Consider the following 16180-nt stretch of genomic DNA (forward strand, 5'->3'; position numbering starts at 1 on the left):
GTTTTTACTAAATAGAATCGTTGTATGTGATTAGAGAAACATCACAATGTTTGCATAGAATATGTTGGATTAATGCATAAAACATATATAAAGAATAATAAATTCAATCTTCAACTCTCATATTGCAGGTAAAACATATTTGGTGAAGAAAAAGAGTTATTAGAATTGTTTGGATGAGTTCAGCAGACAATCTTATGTCGATTTAAACGTATAAATGGGTGTATTGTACAGATGGGAGTTCATCTTATTGAAGTTGTAATTAATGGTCGAGATACATTATATATTAAATTATTAACTAACGTATTGTAGTGTTCACAAAAAAACTAACTTATTGTGTCGATGGATGTGTTATGTGTACCTTATGAGAACACTTTATATTAATGTTCTTATTGTCACACAGAAATTTAAAATTTTAATGGGTGTTATGCGATAGTTATTGCAACCTACTGAATTTGTTGTGCTTTAATTTAGGAAATGTGTATTAAATTAGGAAAATCCAAAGAATGATTGATCAAAGTTAATTTTATTATCTATTTCAATGGCATTGTATTGTAAATAACTTGTAAGTTTTAGGGTTATTTCTTATTTGTACTTCTCTTTTAATAGATTAGATTATTATCTACTTCAATGGCATCGTATTGTAAATAACTTGTAAGTTTTAGGGTTATTTCTTATTTGTACTTCTCTTTTGATAGATTAGATGTTTTGGTTTTGTAATAATAACTTAAAATATGTTCTGCAGTTTAATATTTATGTTAAACGTTGAATATTAATGTTAATGGTTTCCCTATTTGATTAACCACCAAATTGAAAAGCCCTGAATTTTGAAGTGCACGGATATAGAAAATACCTCCCAAATTAGACAATGGAGAGACCAGTACATGATAGAATACATTGAACTTGCTCAAAAGCATTGTTCTTTTTGGCGTCAAACAATATTATTATTATTATTTATTATTATTATTATTAATTTTGTAACTAAGTTTTTTTTTTGTTTAAAAAATGTGTTTTCACCTTTTTACCGGGAATCCAAATATTGTAAATAGTCTCTCACAGCGTGAATCGAACCCGGATGGCAGAAATAACTAAATTATTTTGTTCTTATATATTTGTGGTATGTACTTTGTTGTAATAGCGCTTCATTTATATTCATTTATTTCGTGATTCTACACAGTTACAAAAGAAGTACCACTTTTTGGACGTCGCTTACATATATACTCTTAAAACTTTGGACATGAAAGTTATAAACTTAATCAAAAACATTAGTTTATTATGAGCTGAGGCCATGATGAACTTAGAAACCAAAAATGTATTTGCTTCCATCAGAGCCACGCAACCAATCCAAAGTTTGACACTTGTACATATACATGCAGTACCAGCCCTGGACAGAAGCGGTGGAAGCATGTGCTTCCGGTCCACTTTAGATTATGTAAAATTTCGGCCATTTTTTGATTGAAATATCTAGTAGCATGAATGGTTCATGGTTGTAATGCACTCAAATGAGGTGGACGGTTCGATTCTTAATACTGAAATTTATATTTTGGTGTTTAGTTGTTAATTTATAGGATTATAATTGAAGTTTGCTTCCGGCCCAAATTTTATTCGGACCGGGCCTGTATACATGCACTCGGCCTTTTAGATATATTATAGTATTTTGAGAAATATAAAGTATTTATATTATATTGAATCATGTATATAATCCGCTGATAAGTGGCGTACGAAATGGAAATACATATTTTCTGAAACAGCTTTTGTATTTGGACTTGTATATAATCTTGTCGTATCCTTTTTGTGTTGCTAAGTCTTGTTAGATTCGATGTACATCCAGTGGCGGATCTACTTTATGTAAGAAGGGGGCAGCTGCCACCACAAAAATATACAATTACACTTAAATGCACGAGGGTCACAAAAAGTTATGCAGGTTTGGTGGTTAAAAGTTATGTTTTGCCCCCACTGAGTCTGGGTTCAAATCCCCTTCTCCTCATTTTTTTTGAATTTCTTTTTTTATGCCTCCACTTAAAATATTGGGTGAATGTGTGGAATATACCAAATTAAGGTTCAAATTAGCTGAATGCTCATAATTATGGATAACCCAAAAAAGAGTAACTTTTTAACACTGCGCGGACGAAAATACCCTCATGCTTTATCGAAAACAAGTAACTCTAGATTTATCAGCTAAATATTTACATAGCAGGTAACAATCTACATATCAACTAACATATCAGCTAATAATTTCAATATCATCTAACAATCTATGTATCAAACAAATGTATCGAATAACAAATCATATATCAGTTAATGAAACTATTAACAATTAATTAGTTATCTATCAAATAGCCCCAAAACTATTTGTAACAGCTAACACTTCATGTATCGATTAAGAATCCATTAAAATCTAAATAATAGCAGGTAAGTAATAAAATACCTACTAACGTATATATAATCTAAAAGTTGATTGTGAGTCAAAATTAGAAACATTGGAATTGGGGTGAGATAATAAGATTAGCATTATGGATGTCAAAAGAATTAGAATAAAAAAATAAAGATTTGTGTTGAATTAGAAGATGATTTGAAGAATCTATACGAGAGATAAATAGATTAGAACACATAAAATGGAAAAGGGAAAAGGGAGAGAGATAGAGATAAGGGTATTATAGTCATAAAAAATATTAAAAAGAAACAAGGATATATGACAAATTATATGGGTTTTTGGGTGTATTCTTACCAATTACTCTAAAATATTTGCTGGATCCGCCACGGTGTACATCTATCCTCTAAAATTGTATAGTATAAAACTAAATATAAACATTAGGCGATTTGTTTATTGCATCATCTACATTAATCGAACTAGCTCATTTTTAGGTTCGTATGATTTATCAATCACGTATGTTTATACCATTAATCAACCATGCAACACGTAACATAAATTTTAATTCAGCAAATGGGAGACAAAAACGTGGTGGATGGGCTTAGTTTCTAGTTCTCAACAAGATCAGATTCAAGTTCATAGATGAGTATAGATTAAGAAAAGAGCATAAATTTTTTTACATATGAAGCATTGTAAATATGTAAACAAAGAGGTTTTTTGGATTGAATAAAATTTGACATTCGTTCAAAAAAAATAAAACATAAATTTTAAGAAAAAATCATGTCCTAGGAAAAGTTATTGACCGACGTAAAACTTACATTAGTCAAACTAGCTCATTTTTTAGGTTCGTATCATTTATATATCAATCACGTATGTTTATACCATTAATCAACCATGCAAATACGTAACATAAATTTTAAGAAAACTAATGTCTTAGAAAAGTTACTGACCGACGTAAAACTTAAAATGTTACTCTTCGTTAACTTTTTAGTAGTGATATATCCAGCTGAGTTATTAAGATTTATTCTTAAAAAGTTAAAACTTTTGTATATGGTTTTAAAAGTTGTTTTTAATATATATTTCGTTGCTTTGATGTTCTCGAAAGTTGAAACGGGGTTGATTTGAGCCAAGATTAATGTTTCTACATTGAGTTTCATCTATTTTCTCAGTCAGTTGATATATCGATACTACGTTAATTTCATGGCAGGTACGGACTTTACGTATTTTCAAAACAAAAAATTAAGAGCATCTCCGACGGGAGTTCTACCCATTGGAGTTCAAAAAATTCATATGTGTATAAGTATATGTTGTATATATGTACGTAGATGTGAGATCCATTATTTTGTGGAGAACCTCACCTTTAAGGTTGTTTTAAGAACCGTAGACCATGATTAATCCGGAGTTCTTAGAGTGGGGTTTTTAGCGGAAGTTAAGAAACTGTTTCTTAACTTTTAACTAAAAAAGTTAAGAACCGGTTCTTAAAGTCCTTATTACTAAACAGTTTCTTAACTTCCGCTAAAAACCTCATCCTAAAAACCCCGGGTTAATCATGCTCTTAAGGGTGAGGTTTTCCACAAAATAATGGACCCCACACTTACATACACATATACAACATATACTTATACACATATGAATCTTTAGACCATCTTTATCGGTGGTTTCCAACAGGGATTTTAGAGAAAAAGTTAGTGGCGGACCCCACATATCACCATAAAACCGATGCCAAAAGTGATCTAATAAGGATTGACTATTGTTGGTTTCAAGTACTGTTCGCGGGCCCCACTGACACGTGGCGGCCCGTGGTTGGTTTTTTTTTTATTTTATTTTTTTTGTCCCAAAAAAAAAAAATTAAGAAACTCTTCAACCTATTTTGCGATAATCATGTTCTTAGAACTCCAATGGGTAGAACCCCCATTGGAGGTGCTCAATATCCTCTTTTTTATTTTACAATGAAGTTAATAAGTATGTAATCCAATTACTGTAGTTGTTTTTCTACTTAAAACATTTGACAAAAGAAAAACAAATTAAAAGAGGAAGACATAGTTGATACATATTGATAAGGGAGAGAGAAAGAGATGACTATGAAGATGAGAACGTAGTCATGTGTTAGGTCCTAAGCAAGGAGAGAACGGCAGCTCCTGCTTCTTTGCATGAAACCTCTTCTCTTCTCTTGCCACGACTCATCTCCCCATACCCTCTCACACTTCCTCCCTTCAACTTTTGTCCACTTATTGCAATATTTTATACAAGTTTTTAACTTATTCTCATGTCTGTATCTATACTCAAACTCCATATATAGACCAAATGCAATATCTTCTGTTATCATCTTGCACTCATCTCTCAGACCAAAACACAAAACACACACAAACAAGAAGAAGAAAAACCATGGACGTCGCGATGAGACCAACGGTGGATATTCCACCGAGAAAGCTTCTCTTGGCTGAGTCTTCCCCTCGTTATTCGCCGCGTAAGCATAATTGGAACAGCAAGGTCAGCAACAAGATCGCCATACCTGAGCGTGAAGAAGAAAAAGAAGACAACAATAACAGCAAGGAGACTACTAAAGAGTATTGTTATGATTCCGACACCGATGATCCTTACGCAAGCGAACATTTCCGTATGTTCGAGTTCAAGATCCGACGTTGCACACGTAGCCGGAGCCACGACTGGACTGATTGTCCTTTCGCTCATCCCGGAGAGAAAGCTCGCCGTCGTGACCCTCGTCGGTTTCAATACTCAGCTGAGGTTTGTCCCGAGTTTCGTCGTGACGGTGATTGCAGCCGTGGAGACGACTGTGAGTTTGCTCATGGAGTCTTCGAGTGTTGGCTACATCCTATTCGTTACCGTACTGAAGCTTGTAAAGACGGTAAACACTGTAAAAGAAAAGTCTGTTTCTTTGCTCATTCGCCACGTCAGCTTAGGGTTCTTCCACCGGAAAATGTTTCCGGCGGCTCAGCCTCAGCTTCTCCGGCCAAGAACCCTTGTTGCATGTTTTGTAGCAGCTCTCCGACGAGCACTCTTTTGGGTAATTTGTCTCATCTGTCTCGATCTCCGTCCTTATCTCCACCTTTGTCTCCGGCTTCTCACAAAGCCGCTGCCTTTTCGCGGCTGAGGAACCGCGCCGCTTCTACTGTTTCAGAAGCTGTTTCTGCTGCAGCAGCAGCTGGGTCGGTTAACTATAATGATGTTTTAACCGAGCTTGTGAACTCGTTGGACTCGATTAACCTAGCGGAAGCATTGCATGTGAGTTCCTCTTCTCCCGTTACAACGCCTGTTTCTGGCGCCGCTGCGGCTGCGTTTGCATCATCCTGCGGTTTGAGCAACCAGCGTCTCCATCTCCAGCAACAACAAAGTAGTCCTTTACAATTTGCCCTCTCGCCTTCCACTCCAAGTTACCTAACCAACTCGCCTAGGCCGAACATCTTCAGTGGAGAATTCACTCCTCCCCAGAGACAAATAAACGAGTTCACGGCAGTCAGGGACAAGACTAGTTTTGAGGATGGTTCTTGTGGTGACCCTGATCTTGGATGGGTCAATGATCTCTTGACCTAATCCTAAAACGTGGAAGGTGGATGAGATTTGACGTTCATTTCGGCGATCGATCATGGGGAAAATAATGGTGCGCAACTGTTTGGTCAAAATATGCATGGAGGAGATTGTCTTTAAAATTTGTTATAAAGATTTTATTGTTTTACAGATTTCCACGGAAGCTAATCAAGAATCATCTGTGTATTGTCGTTTACATTTTAGAATTCTCTTTCTGGTGGATTTTTATCCAATAATATGTAATGATCTTGTAATACTATTACTATATGTGGCTTCGGATTGTGTAATGTTTCACCATTTCTATATATATTTTTTCGTTTCAGTGTATATTTATTTTCGTTAGATCGTTAACAGTTGATTCGGACTATGTACCATCTACCATTTGACGGATGGATTTTGATGATACTTAATACATTGAGAAGGAAAGAAAGTAGGTTATGTACAGAACGCGTAAGAGTGTATATAAACATATCATGATTTAGATTCACGCTTAACTAAAAAAATATGATGATGTTAGAAAAAAGTGGGTATATACTAATATCATTCTTTTGCTATAACAATGATATATCATTCTTGAAAATGCTCATCTCATCATGAAACGTGTTGTGTTCATGAATAATGTTCATATATAATATATTAGATACATATGCACTCTCGAATTATTCATCTCTTACCTTGAAACGTGTTATATGTTTTTGCTTGTCTGACGACGAGAGTATATAGTTTGTACACAGTTGCACAAGACGATTTGATCATATTCTCTTTCCTCTATCTACAAAAAAAACTCTGTTAAGTTCTCTGATTGTTCCTTTCTGGCCGCCACACGAGATCAATTAGTTTTCATAGGAGGCAATGAGGCATGTAGACATTGAGACGTTTCCATTTAGCATTATACTATGTGGGACACATACATGCAAGTAGGGAATCTACGAACATGTTACATGTACATACTCCTGTTGTGGATTATAGTATATCATAGAGAGATGAAAAACAAAAAAAATAGTATTACTACGTATTTTCCATGATGCATTAACTGATAGAGATGTACCACCATGATGTGAGTGCGAGGTCTATGTGATTGACATATGTACACATTGAGACGTGTCCACTGACATTATACTATGTGGGACACATATATGCGAATGAATGTACTCTCGTGGATTATACTCGTTCATATTGTAACATAGATTATACATAGTCTAAATTTATAACTATGTATTGCCATGATGCAGTGATTGATAAGACACTTCCTAAATAAATTTTCATTTGAATATGTTTGTGTGAGTAAGTATCACCCTGATGAGAGTGCGCGTGAGGAGCTAAATTAAGGTCTGGATTCAGATCTAATCGACAAAACAATCTTTCTTTGGTCGAGTATGAACCGGTCACGGTTTATTTACTAGTTTAAATTTTCAGAAATTATCTAGTGCCAGTGGATTAAATTAAATTCATTTCTTGCAGTTTCTTGGATCAAAGATAGTGACGGGAACTGAAAATAAACATACCAAACATAACTCGCAACTTTTGATATTGTATAAATTTATAAGTGATTGGTAGGTTTCACATCTCATAAAAGACAAGTAAACTGAGATTTAACACTTACTCAAAAACTTCTTTGGTATCAAATAAAAAAGTTTATTTTCTTTTCAAGGCTCAAACTCTTCTTGACCACCTTCCAAACTCTTGTAGTATTCCTCCATAGTTTCGAACTCGTTGGGATGATCATTTCCTCGAGCACGCTCATACCTGCGGCTAGGCGTATATTCGGAACTCCTACCTCTTGTGTCGTAGAAGTACTTACCGTTCTCCATGAACCTTGTATCACTCATACCTTGTCTCTCTTCTTCATTACCGTAACCTCTCCTATTATCATTATAATTGTTGGTAGTGTAAGTGTATCCATTATTGTTGTACTTGTCCTTTTGCTCACTAAGATCTTCTTGGGACTCTTCTTCCTCCTCAAACTCCTCAGGTAATTGGTTGTTGCTCTTTTCTTGGTCAAATGTAGCCATCAATTTCTCGAACTCTTCGTCTGTGGTCGTTGTTGAAACCGGCCATGACTCTTTGGTTTGAGGAATCATACCTGAACCTGGCCCGAAAGGCCCGTCACCGAGTTTTCCATTGGCTTGGGCTGGACCCGGAGCAGGAGCTGGGGCTAGAGCTACCTCTTTTTTGTTTGGACGATCTAAGTGAGTGAACTTGCTAAAGAAGAGCTTACCTTCTCTACCTTCAACATTGTTCCCAATGAAGCACAAAACAGCGACAAGGAAACAAAAAGTTGACTTAACACCGAATGAAGCCATCAAAGAATAGAGAAAAGAGGAGAGACTGAGAGACTTCAGTGATTTGAGATGTTTATTTGGTGTTTGAGTGAGTTTATGTATAAATAGAAATTATAGAATTAACAAATTAGTAAAAAGGCCGACCAAACATGCGAGGATTGGGGAGGGACATTCGTCATTCACGGCGAGTAGTTTTTAATTTGTGTTATCTAAAGTTGATTGGTCAAAAAAAAGAAGAAAACCCAAGAAAATAACGTTAGCTATATACATGACTTTTGATTTTTCTCTTTAATATTTGGTAGTTGAGTTACTTGAAATTGAAGGTTAGCATTAGATCATGATTTGTGGTAGAATAATAATGTCAAAGCATATACGTATAGCTATAATGCTCTAAAATGTCCACTTCTATGATTTATCACAAGCTTTTGAAAACCATGACTACTAAACTTGCTAAAGTTGTTAGTTAAACATGATTTATCATTGAATAATAGGTTAGTATTTTGGTTTATAACAAAAGAAATCTGGTAGATGTGATAATTCAATAGACTTAAAAAAGAAAACAATGAGGAAGAATGGGTGTGAATCCAATTTGGAAATAAGTGAATATTTAGGTATTTACTGATAAGTAAGAGACTTTTGGGGGTTGGGTCCATGTGACAATGTTATATGAAGATTTTTTCTTTATCAAATATTGTTTAGTGTGAAATCGAAGCTATTCAGTGCTTTTGACCTTTTGTCCCGTGATCATAGGAAATGATCTACTGGTGTTTTCAACATTTGTTGTAAAATAACTAATAAATTATTCTGTTATAATATTATTCATATGTGATTTTTAATACTTTTTCCAGCAGTTCTCCATAATATTGAAATATCCATATAGAATATCTAATCAATAAAATAATAGTAGATTTAAATTTATTCAAAAATTTTAAAAGCTGGATCCATTAAAAATAACATACCTAAAAGAATTTTTAAAACTATGAGAAGCATTTTTTGCTACTAATCTTCCTAGGATTATTTCTATAGTAAAAGATTCTCATTATAAATGCTCGAGACTATTTCTTTTTGCTTTTGTTACAAACTGTACAAGCATTGCATCACCATTATTATGTGAGTGAGAAAATAGTTTTAATGTTTCATTACAAATGTAAACAAAATGTTATAAACAATACTTTTGATTGAAACATAAAATTATTACCAACATAACATTTCAGAATATATTTAACATTGTTTTTACAAAGTCCAAACAGATTTTAACAATCACACCACCAAATATAAGTCCACATATTTCAAAGCATTGCAAATATATTAACTACGTTATTCAATGATTCAAGTGACAAATATATTAAACTAGATCCCACAAACAAATATATTAACTTACGTTCATCCAAAAGTTTGTAAACCCAAAAAACAAAAAATAAAACAGAGACAAAATAAAAATGTAATCAAACAGAGTTAAAGACAATTCATAGACGGTTTAAGTGAAGAAAAATAATGTTCATTCTTTTTGTTTCCTCCAGTCCATTTATCTTCAGGTGTGGTACGGTTTCTTAAATTGAAGTTTATGACAAATCTGGCAGTTTGACATCGCTTCACCAGTTGCCTCCATTGATCAGCAGCATGTGCCCGATTTGCAACGGAGTTAGGCAGATCACGCTTTTCCATAATCATTTCCGTAGGAAGAATTCCTGCAGAAGACTGTTATAACTGCGTTCACCAGAACGTAACAGACTATTAAAGCCGTCAGCTTCTTCGTAGGTCGGGTTCAGAGTCCTAGTTACATGTAATCCTTCTAATAAGGTGTTAAAACTTTCCAACTGAAAAGGTAAAATAAAACAATCAAAAACCAAATTTTTTTTTTATGAGAATCAATTTTTTTTTGCTACTAATCTTCCTAGGATTATTTCTATAGTAAAAGATTCTCATTATAAATGCTCGACACTATTTTTTTTTTTGCTTTTGTTACAACCTGTACAAGCATTGCATCACCATTATTATGCGAGTGAGAGAATAGTTTTAATGTTTCATTACAAATGTAAACAAAACGTTATAAACAATACTTTTGATTGAAACATAAAATTATTATTAAAATAACATTTCAAAATATATTTAACATTGTTTTTACAAAGTCCAAACAGATTTTAACGATCACACCACCAAATACAAGTCCACATATTTCAAAGCATTGCAACATCATCATGATGTTAGTTAACAACAATTTGATCAACTTAGTCGGATCAAATCATCAACTTGCATGAGTTAAAATTTTGAATGATTTTTTATTGATAACTCAAAAATTAAATCAAGTGAAATTTTATACATTAGAAGTCGAGTTAGTGTTTTTCTTTGTTTTCTACTAATCTTCCTAGGATTATTTTCTATTTTTTTAAACAATTTTACGATTGTTACTTTTAGTAGTTACCAAATTTTCAAAAACAAAATAACCACTAAGTCAAGTACTTTAATAAACTAGCAAAGTTATTCCTACAGTTTTAATTTTAATTCTCATTTGGTAACTAATAGTTTTACATACAAAAAATTCTACGTAAATATATATATATATATACCCTTTGTTATAAGATATGAATATGTTTAAATATATTTCCTTAACATATTTTAATTTGTCTAGTCTATTTTATAAAGTTTATAATGAATATTATTGTTGTTGTTGACATTTATATTAGAGAAATTAAAATAAATCACATTAAAATAAATCAAAATTAAGAACATATACTTAAACACAAGAGATATCAATATATTTTTATGTTTCTTTTTGGAAGAAAGGAGGATCTGGACTGTATTATGTTGTCATGTTGTGTTTTGTTGTCAAGAGATGCCAAGAATTTTTTTTGTTTCATGTTGTCACCTCTCTTACTTTCGCAAAACGCAACGCTCGTAGAGCTCAACCAACACACTCTTTCTTGCATTCTTCAACCCAACCAACTCAGCTCCAAACCCGTGTTTCAGTATCTCATCTCTCAGCTTCTTCATCGTGTACTTGGAATGATCCATTCCTGTGGACGAAGACTCTCCTCCTCCACCTCCACTGCTCGTGCATCTTCTCGGGGTCATTGCACTCATAGCTCTCCCGCTCTCTTGTGAAGCCGTATCTTCTTCTGTCTCGAAAACAGAACCTGAAGAGGTTACACTTGCTTCTACCTTCAAACGCTTCACGCGCTGCATTGGTGTTGCTTCATCCGAAACCATGAAAGAGTCCACTCGCTGCATCGTATTCACACGCATGTTCTTTTCCTTCTCTGCGTTGATGATTCTGTGCCATTCAGCAACCGCTTCTTCGTTCTGTTTCGCTCTTTTCTCCAACGTTTCAGACAGTGCGTTCTTCTGTCTCCCAAGATTGTCAATCTCGATGTTTTTTTCCTGCAACAACGCTTGGAGTTTGTTTTCGTTGTATCGAGCTGATTCCACTTCTGTTTTCATCGAACTCGCAAGCTCTTTAGCCGTTGCAGCCTCGTCTTCAGCATCTTTTAGCTTCAAGCAGATCTTTTCGAGTTCTTCTATGCGGCAGTTAGCTTGATCGATTTCAATGCATTTGTCCTGCAACGATGTCTGGAGCTCGTTCACATTCATCCGTAAGGCATTCGCTTCCCTTTTCATCGAATCCACAAGTTCCTTAGATGCTGAAGCTTCACTTTCCTCACTATCGAGCTTCAAGCACACCTTCTCAAGCTCTTGGATACGGCTCTTAGCTCGTTCAATCTCAGTGCACTTCTCCGCAAGTGACGTCTGGAGACTTTTCTCGTTATTCTGTGCTGCTTCAGCCTCCAGTCTCAACAAATCTGCAAGTTTCTTAGCAGATGAAGCCTCGCTTTCCGCATCTTCTAGCCGAAGACAGAGCTTTCCAAGTTCCTCCATATGCGAAAGATGCTTCTTGTCTAAATAATCTCTCTCCTGCTTCAACGCCTGCGTCTCATTTTCACGTGATTTGGCTGCGGAGATCATGGATTCACACTTCTCATTCAGATCCGAGACTTGAACCCTCAAGTCTTTTGCCTCCAAAGAACACTCTTTCACCTTCAACTCACTTTTCTGCAAAGTAAACAACAATAAACAGAGTCAATAAAACTGCTTCTTATGAGCTCCTTAAGGAACTTCACTATTTCAAAGAAGCTCACCTTTAATTCAGAACGTGTAGAGGACAATAGCTGCTCCAAAGTTGCAAGCTTTGCATCTTTCTCAGTGATTACATTCTCCTATCATTAAACCAACAAACATTGTCACAACTTGGAAAGCTATTACGTTCGATTACAGTTTCATCATATGATACGTTTATTTTGAATATAAAAAAAAAAGCCAAACCTTTTCATCCAAAACACGGGAGAACTCAGCTCTCATGCCATCTTCCTTAGCTGAAGCTTGCTTCAATCTCTCTTCCATTGCAGCTATCTTCTCTGACACAGCCTTCTGCTCACTTATAGTGTTCTCGTACTTAATTTTCCAATCAATGGACCTATCGCACCTCTTGATCGACGCATTGCTCACTCCATTCTCATCCAACGTCCCCTCAAACTTACGTTTCCACTCAGCAGCCTCAAGTCTTGTAGACCCGAGCACCTCCATGAGGTTTGAGTGTTCATCGTGGATCGACTTACACTTACTTTCCAGGTCGTGAATCCGGTTTTTGAACTGATCCGAGAGCTTATTCATGTCATGAATGGCGCCCTCGTAGCGCTTCTGATACTCCTTCCTCATTTTCTCTCCTCCTTCAAGCTGTTTGCTGAGCAGATCGATTGTGCTTTCCATGGAACGGTGTTGCAGCTTGAGTTTGGAGTTCTCAGAAAGAAGTTCTTCCATTTGATTCCCTCTGCGATGGACGAGAATGTCCTGTATACTGGTAGTAAATAACAACTGAGAAAGGTTAAATTTCCCTTGAAGATAAAACATATAAGTAAACGAGTAATGTATATAAACATAACGAGCGAACCTCTTTTTCAGAAAAGAAGAGAGTGTCTGCCACTTCATAGGACCGTTGATAGATACTTCATACTCCGCAACAGCAGTATCAAGGGCCTGTTTCATATAAGATAACAACGATGTTTATAATGAAAGCAAGTCTTGCTTCAACGGCTAAGAGTTACTCTGCTTCAGGCTTTATCATGTCTAAGTAGAAGAGGGAACCTTGATTATATCGCTGCTATTAGCATCACGAGAACAAGGCAATGCCCATAGTTTCTTGCCCATGTCTTCTATGGCATTACAACATCTCGAATACGCTTCCATATCTGCCACTCTCTTGTGATCCTGAATTTTTAAAAAAAAAAAAACTCTATTTAGCCTGAAAAGAGACGACTTATTGGCAAAACAGTAATAAGAGATTAATATTAGAGAGAGATATGACCTCAATTGCTTTGGCAAAGAAACTCCAAAGTTCTCTTTTGTATCTCTGTTTAACTTCATCGTTTCCAATGGAAGATTCACAAAACGCATCTAAAGCTTTGGCAACCGCCTTGTTGTGTGCTTCTATTAGCATCGACTGCAGATCATTATGTTAACAGTTTAGCTTACTACTGCATCCAAGTGATTTTTGAGTGTTACACGAATTAAAACTTACTTCTTCTTGGGGAGTCTCTGCACGCTCCAAAGAAGACATGTATACCTCAGTTGCTGTATCACAAGCCTTCCTACCTTCTGATTCCTCTACAGACTGCAAGAAAATACAGATTATGCCTCAGAATATGCAGAACCTTTTTATGAGAACACCTAAAATTTCCAGAACTGGCTAATAATTACCAGCCATAAAGAAGAAATTTTAGGTATGACACTGTTGTTAACGTTTTCTGAAAACGACTTTGTGAAAGCAGCAAGAGGCGGCCCTGTGACGATGGTACTATCACCTCTTTTCTTAGGCCTTACTCTCTCAGAGACAAACTTCACTAGAGCATTTACACCGTAGAGAAGCTGAGGTCGTAGGGCTTCTACCTGTTCACAAAAGAGTACACAAATGATCAGACAAAAGATAAAGCGACTGAGGATTGATTAGGAAAACTAAGGCAAGGATCAACCCACTTTGTTATTCAGAGTTACATCATCTGCACTCTCCACTGTTTCTGAGTTAATGTCCTGATAAAGCCAATCACAAATATCAGAGACTAGCTGATTCCATCCCCAAAAGAATGAGTGGACCTTGATAAGAGAATTATGACCGTCATAAGTTGAACAAACATGGGAGAGAACTGCCCAAGCCCTTTAAATGTATTGTCCTTAGCATCTCCAACGTGGTCGTGCTTGCTAATCTCAAGTAGACGAGAGAGATCAAGTGCAATGTCATCTACACCAAGTGTCTGAAACATGAAGCAGAATTCTCGTAACTACAAAGCACTAAGTGGAACAAACTTCCTTCAGAAAGTAAAAACAAAAAGTCATAGATACTTACCGGACCATAGATAAACACGCTTGATAGGAGGATAGCCAAGCCAAATATCTGACTGCTGCGTGAAGCCTAACATAGAAAATTAAAATTCAGAACATGATTATATTTGAGTGACTAGAAGAGACTAACCAGGACACCATTTGAGTCAGCCCCTTGGACATCGAGTAAGACTAAACTATATTCAGAGCCATCTTCTGAGATCCTCTTCACAGGCTCAATCCACATCCATATATCTCCAGTGCAAGGCCTGTGAAGAGTTTGTACTTCAAATCCAACGCTCCTGCTAACAAGCTACACACCAACATTCAAAATCAGTCATTACAATCACTAGAAGAAAAAGAGAGCGCATTTTGCATCATTTCTACAATGTTCTCCAAAAAACAACAAAGCATATGATTCGCCGCATGCAAATTGATCTCGACAAATAAGAACCAAACTTCTCCTACTAAAACCCTCAACCCTCGATCAAAGTGACTACAGACCTGATTCCAGATGAAGCTCTTGCCATGTTGAGCTTTTCCGAAGAGAGAGACAGCAGCGACCGGACCCTTAAGCTTCTGAAGAGCGCCGATGGCTTCCGGGTCCGTCTTCAACTTCCCATTCTCATCTGTGTAAACCAGTTGGATGGCCCGACCCGACTCCGCCGTTTGCTTGCTCATCAATACCCCCAAAAGGTGTCTCCTTTTTTACTAGTGATGCAGATCCTCCTTCCACAATGGGTTCCTCGATTTACTGAAAAGGATTGATAAAGGTCTCAACTCTAGGGAAGTACAGTGAGAGAAAAAGGTTTAAACTGCGAAACGGTGTGAGAGAGAGACTGAGAGATCAAGGCGTGATGTTTTTCAGGGGTTTAATTTTACTATTTATATTTTCTTTATTGAGCTGTACTTATTAAAAGCCCATTAGTGTAAGCCCATATATAAATTTAGAGATTGAGAAATTCTTTAGGACCCTACACCTAAAAAACTTTTTATCACAAATACAGACATTAAAAATAAAAATGACCAAAATAAATTTAAATGTTTTATCAAAATAAATATATACTTATACTCTTAAGTTTAATTAATCTACACATTAGAGTTTAGAGTTAAGGGGGTGGGATTTAGGGTTTAGGGCTTAAAAAAAATCAAAACAAAAAATGTTATTTTGATTATTTTACTTTTTAAGGTCTATTTTTGTGACCAAAACTTAAAAAAATATATTTAAGAGAATTGCCCATTTAGATACTAGTTAAATACCGTTTTACTTGTTAACTAAAAACTAATCATATACATATACAGATTCCAAGAGCTACTAATTTCAAGAAAATAGTATTTTTTTTTGTTCTTTATCATTTGTTTTTTTTCTCTCTCTTTATGATCAAACTAATCACATAACAATCAGTTACAAATTCACATAAGTTAAACACTTTGCCAAAAATATCAACAAATAATGCGACAAGAGGTGAAAATAACAATTAAATAAAAGATTATGATGATTACCATCATCAATCAAATCCATAATGCCCCAGCTTGTCTGAGAGTAGGCACTAAATCACCACTAATATGAGCAGCCATCAGATCTTCTAATCCTCCAAACAGTTTGTCTCCTATGAAC

The 16180-nt window shown here is 35.4% G+C and overlaps 3 protein-coding genes across 5 annotated transcripts; 1 reads left to right on the forward strand and 2 right to left on the reverse strand.

Moving 5' to 3' along the window:
* The first annotated feature begins 4504 nt into the window (after positions 1-4504).
* Positions 4505-6198, forward strand: LOC106310648 (zinc finger CCCH domain-containing protein 2). Its single transcript, XM_013747872.1, has 2 exons — positions 4505-5987; positions 6066-6198. The coding sequence occupies exon 1, from the start codon at positions 4673-4675 to the stop codon at positions 5918-5920; it is 1248 nt and encodes a 415-aa protein (XP_013603326.1). The 5' UTR covers positions 4505-4672; the 3' UTR covers positions 5921-5987; positions 6066-6198.
* Positions 6199-7453: 1255 nt separating this feature from the next.
* On the reverse strand, positions 7454-8291 carry LOC106310051 (protein E6-like). The gene has a single exon (XM_013747241.1). It carries the CDS (start codon positions 8215-8217, stop codon positions 7561-7563), a length of 657 nt encoding a protein of 218 aa, XP_013602695.1. The 5' UTR covers positions 8218-8291; the 3' UTR covers positions 7454-7560.
* Positions 8292-10868: 2577 nt separating this feature from the next.
* Positions 10869-15403, reverse strand: LOC106312613 (mitotic spindle assembly checkpoint protein MAD1). Of its 3 annotated transcripts, none has more exons than XM_013750195.1 (13): positions 15067-15403; positions 14714-14875; positions 14588-14653; positions 14358-14495; positions 14221-14274; positions 13945-14133; positions 13766-13858; positions 13553-13687; positions 13333-13455; positions 13139-13224; positions 12514-13045; positions 12330-12407; positions 10869-12243 (listed from the first exon to the last, which is right to left on the reverse strand). In XM_013750195.1, exons 1-13 carry the CDS (start codon positions 15241-15243, stop codon positions 11068-11070), a joined length of 3009 nt encoding a protein of 1002 aa, XP_013605649.1. In that variant the 5' UTR covers positions 15244-15403; the 3' UTR covers positions 10869-11067. The 3 variants fall into 3 exon arrangements, with proteins under 3 accessions (XP_013605649.1, XP_013605651.1, XP_013605650.1); XM_013750197.1 differs by having other exon boundaries at positions 11068-12243; positions 14588-14642; XM_013750196.1 differs by having other exon boundaries at positions 11068-12243; positions 14710-14875.
* Between the last annotated feature and the right edge of the window lie 777 nt (positions 15404-16180).

Source organism: Brassica oleracea, chromosome C8 (assembly GCF_000695525.1).
Source record: "Brassica oleracea var. oleracea cultivar TO1000 chromosome C8, BOL, whole genome shotgun sequence".
Classification (NCBI taxonomy): domain Eukaryota; kingdom Viridiplantae; phylum Streptophyta; class Magnoliopsida; order Brassicales; family Brassicaceae; genus Brassica; species Brassica oleracea.

Excerpts from the sequence above, each read along its gene's own strand:
- LOC106310648 (XM_013747872.1), top strand. The coding sequence starts at position 4,673 with ATGCAATATCTTCTGTTATCATCTTGCACTCATCTCTCAGACCAAAAC.
- LOC106310051 (XM_013747241.1), bottom strand. The coding sequence starts at position 8,217 with ATGGCTTCATTCGGTGTTAAGTCAACTTTTTGTTTCCTTGTCGCTGTT.
- LOC106312613 (XM_013750195.1), bottom strand. The coding sequence starts at position 15,243 with ATGAGCAAGCAAACGGCGGAGTCGGGTCGGGCCATCCAACTGGTTTAC. Across the intron at positions 13,688-13,765 it reads CAGAGACTCCCCAAGAAGAA|TCGATGCTAATAGAAGCACA; the intron begins GTAAGTTTTAAT and ends AATGATCTGCAG. Across the intron at positions 13,225-13,332 it reads ATAGCAGCGATATAATCAAG|GCCCTTGATACTGCTGTTGC; the intron begins GTTCCCTCTTCT and ends TATATGAAACAG.